Raw genomic sequence first — 11,724 nt, 5'->3', positions numbered from 1 at the left:
CCTCTCCACATGGAGGGAGGGGCGGACTGGGTAAAAACTTACACTCACTTGGTTTCTGACCAGACTTAGACGGTACAGCTCTGGGGTCCTAGGCTGGGGAGCTGGGGTGGGGGGGAATTGGCTGGAGTCTCTCTATTGTTGGTTCATGAGTGCCTAGTAAAAGCATTCATGTAACTGCAGCTGGGTGCGTCCCTGGCTGTCTCTGGCTGTGGAAGTGCAAAACCTGGAGACGATTGCAGCTTGTCACAGCCTCACAGTGTGAGGGGGAGCCCAGGTTGGTATGCCAGAGGGCTCAGCAGTACCCCCATTCCAGGTTGCATCCTGAACAAGTCTGTCACATCCACCTAATGAACAAGCCCTGCTAGACCCTGACCCCATTTCCTTCTTGTCATGCGCTCCGTTACTAACGGAGAGACCGTGGTTACAGCAGGGAAATCAGGACTCTTGGATTCTGTCTGTCATTCTCTGTGTGACCTTCACCAAGTCATGTCTCCCTTTCCCTCAGTTTACGTATCAGTTAATGACGATATGTTCATAGTGACTTTCCTTTTCCAGGTGTTTTGAAGATCCATCAATGAAAGGTGCTAAACAATATGATTTCGGTCTACTATCTACCAAATAATACTGGGTATTTACAGGGTCTCAGACTATTATGCCTAGTGTTCTTACTAATCCAACTACTTTTTAACTATGCAATGTCTGTTGCTAATGGGAAATCTTACAACAAAGATTTTTAACTATACACAAATGTACAGAGCAGTCAATTCCTCTCTGACTCAGCGGAGAGCCAAGGGTTCTCATCTCCTTTGGGAAGGTCCCTTAATTACTGTTTACTCCTGAAGCTGGATAAATAGCACAGAAGCACAAACATTGAAAGAGAGACATTGGCTAGAGAGTCTCCGGTCTCCAGCCTGTTTCCATTCAGATGCTGTTTCCCCCCTAGAAGTTGAGTGAACCCCCCTGGGATTGCACACAGCTATATTATAAACGGTGCACACCCCTGTGTTGGATCTCGGCGTGCGATGCTGCTGCAGATGCTGGGGTGAGAGAGGTGTGGGAAACGGCTGCCTGTGAGGGATTCCCAGAGGAGACACGTCCGTCTCAGAATTCACAGGTACCCATCTGTCATAAACATACAGCTAAGGGTAGCATAAAATCCCTTTTTACGCTGTAAAGGGTTAATTCCTCCTTTACCTGTAAAGGGTTAAGAAGCTTAGATAACCTGGGTGGCACCTGACCAAAAGGACCAATAAGGGGAGAAGTTTTTCTGTCTCTGTCTCTCGGAGCCAGCCAGGAAACAGGACAGAGGAAAATATATCTGAACTAAGCATCTAGTCTTGCAGAAATAGTTAGTAATAGCAGAAAAGAAATGCATTAGATTACCTTTTGTTTTAGCTTGTGAATTTTCCCTGTGCTAAGAGGGAGGTTTATCCCTGTTTTTATAACTTTAAGGTTTTGCCCAGAGGGGAAATCCTCTGTGTACCTGAGTCTTTTGTTATTCTGTAAAGTACTTACCATCCTTATTTTACAGGGGTGATACTTTTACCTTTTCTTTATTTAAAATTCTTCTTTTAAGAACCTGATTGATTTTTCATTGTTCTTAAGATCCTAGGATTTGGGTCTGTGTTCACCTGTACCAGTTGGTGAGGATATTATTCTCAAGCCTCCCCAGGAAAGGGGGTGTAGGGGTTTGGGGGGATATTTGGGGAAGGTAGGGCTCCAAGTGGCCCTCCCTGAATATTTGTTTAAATCAATTGGTGGTGGCAGCATACTGTTCAAGGTGGAATTTGTGCCTGGGGAAAGTTTTTAACCAAAGCTAGTAAAAATAAACTTAGGGGGTCTTTCATGCGGATCCCCACATCTGTACCCCAGAGTTTAGAATGGGGAAGGAACCCTGACACCATCTCTTGCTGAGGAGCTTACCTGCTCGACAAACCCAGTGCAAGGAGAGAGTGATGGGGTAGAGAATAGGTCTGTGGTCCTTTCCACTCTGCACAGCCATTAAACATGCCAGGGCCCTTGCCAGAGGGGATGTGTTTGCTCCGATATCACTGGCCAAAATGTCCCTCTTTGCTCTGCCCCTGGCTGATGGCCTCCAGCCCCGAGGTGGCTGCATTTCAGTGGCACAGGGGATCCTTCAGGATGAAAGGCGTTAGTAGATGGACAATACAAGGTAAAATTCTGAGGCTGTGGCCCGTAAGTTCTCAGGCCCCACTGAGGGAAAACTCCCCTTGGAGTAAGAACTGAGTAAAGACCTCAGGAGCCAGCTGGGTGTGAGTTAATGCACAGGGACTCTCACCTCCTCCTCTTGCATTTCAGGGCTCTGGCTGTTAACGGGGGAGGAAGGGGGGGCTTTCACCTGACTTTCTGATAGAAAGCATGGCGGTGATAGGGCTCCTCACTAGAATAATTATATGAATTTTTCAACATGGGCAAGACGTCTTTTCTCCTGGCTTCATTCGAGAATTTGGCTGAACTGTTATGCCTGAAAGTTTAAAAACAATTCAGCCAGAAGCAGACACCCAGTGCGGGAAATTTCAGTGCAAACGGTTAAAGTTTGGCAAACTTATAAGCAACTGAAAATGACGTCTCTTAATTGAAGGTGACAGACAGCTGTTAGGATATAGATATTCAGGCCTGTCTGCAAAGGCCTATACTTTAAGAATTTAGGTGTATTCTTATCACTTAGCTAGTTATAGAGGTACAAAAGAAGAATTAAAATCTGTCTGCCCGTTTATAGGCCTTCTCTCACTATGATACTCTAAGGCAGTGGTCCCCAACCTTTTTTGTCTGGCGGGCGGCAGAGGTCAAGCCACGGAGGACCGTGGCAGCGGAGGAGCAGCCACCGAAATGCCGCTGTAAAGTGGCAACGTCAATAGGCGTCACCGCCAAAATGCAGCCTACAAGCAGTGTCATCCAGAGGCGTCACCGCCGAAATGCCGGCTAAAATATGGTTTGCATTCCATTCCTTGGATCATCTTTTTCACTCACCTCTGGATCCTTTCCATTTTCTCTACATCCTTTCCAGACAGCGGTGACCAATATTGCACACAGCTCTCCAGCTGAGACCTAACCAGCGCTAAGTAGAGTGGTACTATCACCTACCATGACTTGCGCACTATGCCTCTGTTAATGCAACCCAAAATTGCATTTCCTTTTTTACCAACAGCAAAAGAATCCACACCCCTGAGAGCTGTTGCTATATCAACCTAACCCCGTTGTAAACAGCATGAGGTCGATAGAACAATTCTTCTATGGACCTCGCTACCACCTCTCGGGGAGGTGAATTACCTACGGTGATGGGAGAACCCCTGCCGTCGCTGTAAGTAGTGTCTACACTTAAGCGCTTTGCAGCGCTGCTGTAGTGTTTTAAGTGTAGACAAGCCCTCAAGCAGATCTTCCACAAAAGCATCCAGTCTGGATCTGCAGACATGGGGAGTTGGAGAATCCACCACTTCCCTTTGCAGTTTGTCCCACCGGTTAAATACCCTGAGTGCTAATCATTTGGCCCTTATACCTGATTGGATTTTGTCTGGCTTCAGCTTCCAGCCATTGGGTCTTCCTCTGCCTTTCTAAACTAGATTACAGAGCCCATTAGCACCAATGGTTTTCTCCCCATGGAAGTCTCTGCTTGATTGTCTTTTTGATGAGATAAATAGATGAAGCTCTTTAAATCTCTCTCTGTGTCAGGCATCTTCACCAGTCTCCAATCATTTTTGTGGTTTTTTTCTGTACCCTGTCCAATATTTCAACATCCTTTTTGAAATGTGGACACCAGAACTTGACAGTCAGTTTCATCAACACAACGTGCAGAGGTAAAATCCTTCCCCTGCTCCAACTCACTACTCCCCTGATTATGCATCCAAGGATCGCATTAGCCCTTTTGGCCACAGCATCACACTGGGAGCTTACGATGAGTTAGTTGTCCACAATGACCCCTAAATCCTTTTCAGGGTCCTTGTGTTCCATAATACAGTGCCCTAGCCTGAGGGTGGGGCCTGGATTCCCTGTTCTGAGCGGACCACTTTCCTTTTGACTGTATTAAAACATTTTGTTTGCATTGGCCCAGCTCAACAAATGCTCCAGACCAATCATTATGTCTGCCCTGGCCACCTCATTGTAACCACTCTGCCAATCTTGGGTTCATCCGCAAATTTTACTTCCAATGATTTTCTATTTGCTTCCATATCATTGATGAAAATATTGAATAGCATCTGGCCTAGGATTGATCCCTGCAGAACCCCACTAGAAACACCCCCATTTACTGACAGTGGCCCATTGACAACAGTTTTCTGAGATCTGTCAGATAGCCAGCTTTTAGTCCATTTAACATTTAACAAAATCTACTCATATTGTAGAGTTCATTTTTAAATCAAATGTCTCACAGAAATTGAAGTCTATTGCTTCTGTTTGGTTCCCTTGGTCCACCAAACGTGTGCTCTCACGAAAGGATGAAATCGTCTTTATTTGACAAGACCTGTTTTCCATAAACCATGTTTTTGACCAGCATTAATTATACTCCTAGACTTTTTTTTTTTAATATATCCCATATCAGCTTTTCCATTGTTTCCTGACTGCCTCCTTCGGTTCCGAATGAGATGTGTGGTTGATTGGTCAGTTCGTAACTCTGGTGTTTGTAATTCTAAGGTTCTACTCTAGATACTGGTTAACATGCTCCTTGATTGCTCATAGACTGGAAAGGGTTTCATTACCACATATGATATGAGTACCTCATACTGCTTCTTTCCAAATGCAAAACATAAATATTTCTTGAACACATTGACCTTTTCTGCAAGATTAACAAGTTTCCTTTCTCCCTTTAGGTATTAGCCTTTACCTTTTCTAGGATTTCTTTTGTTCTTAATATACTTAATAACCTCCTTTTTGTTCTCCTTAGCCCTACAAAGCATGGATTTCCCCCTAATGTCTGTAATGTCCTGCATCAATTTTCATAACTTCCAGTTTGTATTGTTTGCCAATTATTTTCCCTTTTTCCCATTTGTTATATGTTGCTTTTCCCCCCTCAATTCATTCCTTCATTTTCCCACTGAACTGGGTTTTTAATCAAAGTTGTCCACTTCCTTGATTGTGGAATCGTGGCTTTTTAGCTCTTTAATAAACTCTTCTTAAAGAATTCCCATTTTTCATTCCCATTTTTCTGTCTAAATTTTTCCTCCCAATCAGTTTTGCTGATAATTTGCCTCAGCTTTGGGGAATTAGTCCTTTTGAAAGGTATCTGTAGGTAGCTATTACTGGTTGGGAACTGTTCTCTGTTTGTCCATTTTAATGTAATCAGTTCCATTCTTTTATTTTGTTCTCCTCTATCCTATGCCCCCTTATTTGTCTCTTCTCTACACTAAACAGTCCCAGATTTTCAGTCTGTCCGCATATGGCAGCCTCCCCCATTCTCATAGCCTGTCTCAGAAAACCCATTTCTAGTGGCTATATCCTTTATAGAGGCTGAGTGACCAAAACTGAGCGCATCTCCAGAGCAGGAAATTCTCCATCCCATTCCTTAGGCACTAGAACATTGTCTTTGTTGAGGCCACTACTGCCAATGAGCAGGTGTTTCCATGGAGCTGCTATCAGTGACATCCAAGACTTTTCCCTGAGGTGTGTTCTAGTTGGGATGTTTCCTCCGGCACATGTCTTGCTAAAGGTTTTTTTCCCCCACTCTCAGATTTTCAGTAACTAGGTGAATGGAGACTCCCTACAGCATGGCTCTGTAGCCTGGCTTTCATTGCATTGAGGCGATGTCTACACTGGAAGATTTTTTTCACTGAAAGTTTATTCAATGACCAAAAAGCCTTTAAAGAAAACAGTTGTTGCACGTTCACACTGTCTTTCTCTTTTGGCATAGCGCATCCACACGCGGGACCATTGCAGCAACAGTGAGACTAATGCACTGTGGGTAACTATCCCACAGTTCAGGTCTGCATCTTATGCTCACAGGTGTTGTGGGAAGGCAGAGCGGATCATGGAACATCATGGCTCTGGGCTCAATGTCCCATGATGCATTGCTTTCCGTCCCAGCATTCCATGTGCTTCCGTCTCCAGTTCGCAGCATTTTTCAAAGTCCCTTGTTTTCTGCTCAGCCCACCACCTCTATCTGCAGGAACGGATCCCGCACTGCTCTGCTAGCTGTCAGTAGCACATCACGAATGGCAGTGGAATCAATCTTGAAGTTGTGAAGGCAACAGGAGTCACAGTTGCCTGATGTCATGTCTGAGATGGATAACAGCAGCATTAGATTGCTTTTGGGATTCACAGAAGAGCTGAGCATGGTGGAACGTCGCTTTGGGGCTCGAGAAACTAGCAGTGAGTGGTGGAATCGCATCGTTATGCCGGTCTGAGATGACGAGCAGTGGCTGAAGAACTTTTGGAATTGGAAAGCCACCTTCCTGGAATTGTGTACTGAGCTCACCCCAGCCCTATGCCGCAAGGACACCCAAATGAGAGCTGCGCTGTCAGTGGAGAAGTGCATGGCAATCACACTGTGGAAGCTGGCGACTCCAGGCTGCTACTGGTCGGTCGCAAATCACTTTGGAGTTGGGAGGTCGACCGTTGGGGCTGCATTAATGCAAGTGTTCAGGGCCATTAATCACATCCTTCTGTGCAAGACCGTAACTCTTGGCAACGTGCGTGATATTGTGGATGGCTTTGCAGAAATGGTTTTCCCCAACTGTGGAGGGGCGATAGATAGCACACATATTCCAATTTTGCCACTGGATGCCTTTTGATGAAATATATCAATCAGAAGGGCTACTTCTCCATGGTGGATCACTGTGGGCGTTTCATTGACATCAGTGTAGGGTGATCCAGGAAAGTGAATGACGCAGGAATCTTTAGGAACATCGGCCTTTACAGAAAGCTGAAAGCAGGGACTTTCTTTCCAGACCAGAAGATCCCCACAGGGGATGTTGAAATGCTCATAATAATCCTGGGAGACCTGGCATACTCCTCAATGGCAGGGTTCATGAAGCCGTACATGGGAAACCTGGAGAGAAATATGGAGCATTTCAACAATAGGCTGAGTAGGAGCAGGATGACCGTGGAATGTGCATTTGGCAGACTAAAAGTGGGCCGGCGATGCCTTTTTGACAGGTTAGATCTCAATGAAGAAAATATTCCCATGGTTGTAGCCGTGTGTTGCACGTTGTATAATAATTGTGAAGGAAAGGGTGAAACGTTTGCTCAGGGCTGCACTGCTGAGACGGAACACGTGGCTGCTGATTTTGAGCAGCCAGATACCAAGACTATCAGAGGGCACAATGGGGGCAATTCAAATCAGGAAGGCTTTGCAGCAACACTGTGAAAATGAGAACGAGTAATGTTTGTTGCTATGCTTGGGATTGTAATGCGTAATGAAGTCCAGTTTTGGTAGGGTAGGAAGCAGTTGTGATTGTTCAGGCCCAGGGTTCAATGTAAGGAAATGATAAAACTGTCTGCTACTTTGCTTTCTGCTATCATAACTTCAACGGAAACAAATAAAGACTGATTAATAGTCAAATAACTGCTTTTATTGCCAAAAAGCCCACAATACCATGCATGCACACAGTCCAGTTTTCATTTGAAAAGGTGTCTGCGGAGGTGGAGTGAACGGTAAAGTGAGGAGTCCCAGAAATCGGAAGGGAATGTGCGGGTGGAGTTTGGGGAGGACATGGGAAATAGTTGTGAATGTGCTGAAGGGGAGGTAGGACACCCATCTGCTCAGTCTGGAGTATCAAGAGGGACTGCAGCATGTTGGTTTGCTGCTCCAATACTTTTATCAGCCTCTCCATTGCATCCCTAGTGTATGCCTCATTTTCTATTCTTTCCTGTTTGTCGCTTTCCCTCCACTGCCTGCAGTCCGTCTTGTCTGCAGCAGAGTACTGCAGCACCTCCCAGAACATATCTTCCTTGCTCCGTCTTGGGCACTTTCTTATCTGGCAGAGACGCTTGGCTGGAGTGGACGGGATGTCTCCTTTTAAGGACATATCTGGAGAAGCACAAGAAGCAATAAAGAGAAGCATTATTGTTAACTAGACATACAGCATTGAAAAACTACATTAAAATACACTGCTGGTAACACAACAGTCACTTTCCAGCTAAACCTTGAGAAGCACACATGCCAGCAAACACTGGAAATATGGTGAGTGTTCCCATGGGTAGGGGACCTTAGGTGTGGGAGAAAAGCAATGGGCCAATTACAGTGATAAAATCAAGCACGGTGTCTACACTGGCACTTCGGCGACGAAAATTTTGCCTAAAAAGCCTTACAAGTCTCGTCAAGGTGCCTTTATTACGTCAGTGAAACTGAGGAGTTCCATCATCGAAAGTAGCTGTGTAATCTTTACACCTCCACTAGTTCATCACCAAATCTTGCCTTTTGGCGAAAAAATTTGGTAGTGTAGACAAGGCCTAGAGAACAATAAGAGATAATCAGTATACACTCGTCTTTCCTGTTGGTGCCTCCTAAGATTTCCCACACCATGACGTGTAGGAATTATTGACACAGGGAGCACCAAAAAATATGGAATTGGCATTAGGAGGGTCAGGTGTTCTTAATTCATTCATCTGAATGATGAAAATGTCATTTTTCAGTGTGTGAAGAGCGACCAATCTGTTTCATCCATGAGACCACCCTCCAGTAGTGCATGAAGTGTCTCATATTAACATTTTCTCTCCATCCAGGTATTTGTCCTGCAACATCATCCTAGACCCTGGGCACATACAGGAAGTCAGGGGAACGTACGGCACATGCAGGAAATATCATTCTGCCTCAGGGTTGGACAACTTCTCTTCTACTCCATGTCAGATTCCAACTCAACCGAGTTCACAAACCCCACCACCTTTATCCTGCAGGGCATTCCTGGCCTGGAGGCAGCCCATGTCTGGATCTCCATCCCCTTCTGCACCATGTATGCCATAGCCATCTTGGGGAACTTCACCATCCTGTTCATCGTGAAGAGGGAGCCGAGCCTCCATTTGCCCATGTACTATTTCCTCTGCATGCTGGCCATCACCGACCTGGTCCTGTCTACATCCATCCTCCCCAAAATGCTGAGCATCTTCTGGTTCTATTCCAGGGAGATCAATTTCAGTGCATGCCTCACCCAGATGTACTTCATTCTCAGCTTCTTTGTGATAGAGTCTGGGATCCTTGTGGCCATGGCTTTTGATCGCTACGTAGCCATCTGCGATCCCCTGAGACATTCCACCATCCTGACAAACCCTGTGGTTGCCAAAATTGGCCTGACCCTGGTGCTGCGGGGTGTCATGCTTGTACTGCCCTATCCTTTCCTGGCGAGGAGATGGCCATATTGCAGAACCAACATCATTCCAAATACGTACTGTGAGCACATAGCTGTGGTGAAGCTGGCCTGCGCCGACATCAGCCTCAGTAGTTACTACAGCCTCTCTGTGGCATTCTTGGTTATCGGTATGGATGTGTTTTTTATCGTTGTGTCCTATACCCAGATCCTCAGGGCCATCTTCAGCCTCCCAACAAAGGATGCCCGGCTCAAGACTTTTGGGACCTGCGGCTCCCACCTCTGTGTCATCTTAGCCTTTTACATTCCACATCTCTTCGCCACCCTCACACAACGGTTTGGGCACAATGTGGCCCTGCATTTGCGCGTTCTCATGGCAAACATGTACCTCCTGGTGCCCCCCATGCTAAACCCCATCATCTATGGGGCGAAGACCCAACAGATCTGGGATAGGCTGCTCCAACTCTTTACTCATAAAGGGACGTAAAGTTTTCTCCTGGTGCTCTGGCTCTCAGACTGAGCTCTAGGCAGAGCTGGCTGGTGACATGGTGCTGGGCCCTCACCCCTCAATCACTAATTGGCCAGTAAAAGAGACTTTAAACTCTTTCCTGACCTTACTGTGCTGTGTAAGCATCACAAATTGGGGAATCTGTCTATGTACAACTCATAGGGTTGCCACCTTTCTAATTGCTGATAACTGGAATCCTGAGGCCCCATCTCTCTGCCCAGCCTCTTCCCCCAGGTTCCGCAACTGCTCTGCCTCTTCCCTTCAAAGCCCCGCCCCTCACTCACTCCTCTCCTCCCCACTCCCGTCACTCTCTGGATCATCCCTGTGGCACTCTGCACTCCAAAGCACCCCATATTTACCACGGTTATGTAATTATGGTATGTTTTGTACAAACTAGGCCCTGTGACGTATCACTGTAAAAGTCTTAATCTGCTAAACGTTGTTATATATGTGAAGCTATGAAATCTTGCTCTGTGTGTGTTACAAAGTGCGATGTGAGGCTGGAAACACCCAAGACCAGCCTTTCAGGTATGTCAAAGGAGTAGCCAGACAATGTTAATTGCTGTTGTCAACACCCATCCAGGGAAGAATCCAGTAGCACTGCAACTCTGTATAAGAAAACCTCCTTGGAGGGAGTACGGAGACGATGGAGAATGTTTGGCCAATGGGGGCACCACCCGCCCCACTTCACATGCACAGACTTTCCAGCAAGCTGGAAGAAACTATAAAAGATGGGGAGTGACATCATCACTTGTCTTCACTCCCCCACAACTCAGCACCTGCAAGAAGCTCAGGAAGACAAAGGACTTTGAATGGGGGAGGGGAACCCAGGCTGCAAAGCAGATGCAGCCTGTGCCTCAACACTCTGTAAGCCTGCTTATATCATCAGTCAGGGTGAGCTATTGCTAATTCAAATCCTATCTAGTGTGTACAAGTCTTAGACTGCAAATCTTTTTGATTTCCTAGGTCATCTGCTTTGATCAGTTTGTTGTATCTTATAATCACTTAACATCTATCCTTCTGTAGTTAATAAACCTCGTATTATCTTAACCAGTGTGTTTTTCAGTGAAGTGTTTGGAAATCTTAGCTCTGTTAATAAAGGATGGTGAATATCTTCCCTCCATCGAGGGGGGAGAGGACTATTTAATGAGTTTACACTGTACAGATCGCTGTGCAGTGCAAGGTGGTCTAAATCTGGGTTTACGCTCCAGTAGGTGTGCAAGGCTGGGGAGCTGGGAATTTGGCTGATGCCTCCATTGTTGGTCCATGAGTGGCTTAGGTAAAGTACTCAGGTAACCTAGTTGGGTGTGTGGCGCCACGTGCTGTCGTGTTGGGTGATAACAGGGCCCAGAGGGGCTGGCTGTGTGGCACCAGCAGAGCAGGGGGAGAGGCCAACCCAGCTGAACGGTTTGGGGGCACAGCGGTTCCAACAGCTTCCAGGCTTCACTCTGTGGGTACACCCCATCACAATCTCCACCCCCTCCCCCCCCCGCCTCGCTGGGCTCCCTCTGCTCCGGGGCTGGGATGGGAGCTGCTGCAGCCTGACAAGGAGCCTGCCTGTGGGTAGGAGGCAGCCCCAGTTAATGACTCAATGCCTCCCTCCACCCTGAAGTAATCGGACATCATTATATGTAGAGATATGAATAGAAAGCTTAAGTCAGTTTCAAGGTAGAGATGGTGACCTTTAGAGTTGCAAAGAGTTATTTCAGAATTAATCCTTAGGGTGCAGTCCAATGTCCAATATCAGGGTGATCCAGAATGGAACTGGAGACCTCAGACTTGAGACTTGTGCTTCTCCCGATGAACCTTAATCAGATTTGAGATGACAGGATCAGGACCCAAGTGTTCTTTCATAGACCACTGGCAGGCTATGATAATGAAGAATAATTGCTTTGAAGTAGAATTACCTATTTCTTATATATACAGGAGTCTGGTAGAGGACAAATATACTGGCCACTGGATGAG

The 11,724-nt window shown here is 46.2% G+C and overlaps 1 protein-coding gene across 1 annotated transcript; it reads left to right on the top strand.

The window, feature by feature from the left end:
- Nucleotides 1-8,739: 8,739 nt before the first annotated feature.
- On the top strand, nt 8,740-9,738 carry LOC135972623 (olfactory receptor 52R1-like). The gene has a single exon (XM_065551239.1). The coding sequence runs from the start codon at nt 8,740-8,742 to the stop codon at nt 9,736-9,738; it is 999 nt and encodes a 332-aa protein (XP_065407311.1).
- Nucleotides 9,739-11,724: the final 1,986 nt, after the last annotated feature.

The sequence above is a fragment of the Chrysemys picta genome, chromosome 1 (assembly GCF_011386835.1).
Source record: "Chrysemys picta bellii isolate R12L10 chromosome 1, ASM1138683v2, whole genome shotgun sequence".
Lineage (NCBI taxonomy): Eukaryota > Metazoa > Chordata > Testudines > Emydidae > Chrysemys > Chrysemys picta.
The sequence above is the reverse complement of the archived record's forward strand: the minus strand, read 5'-3'. Positions and strand labels throughout refer to the sequence as shown.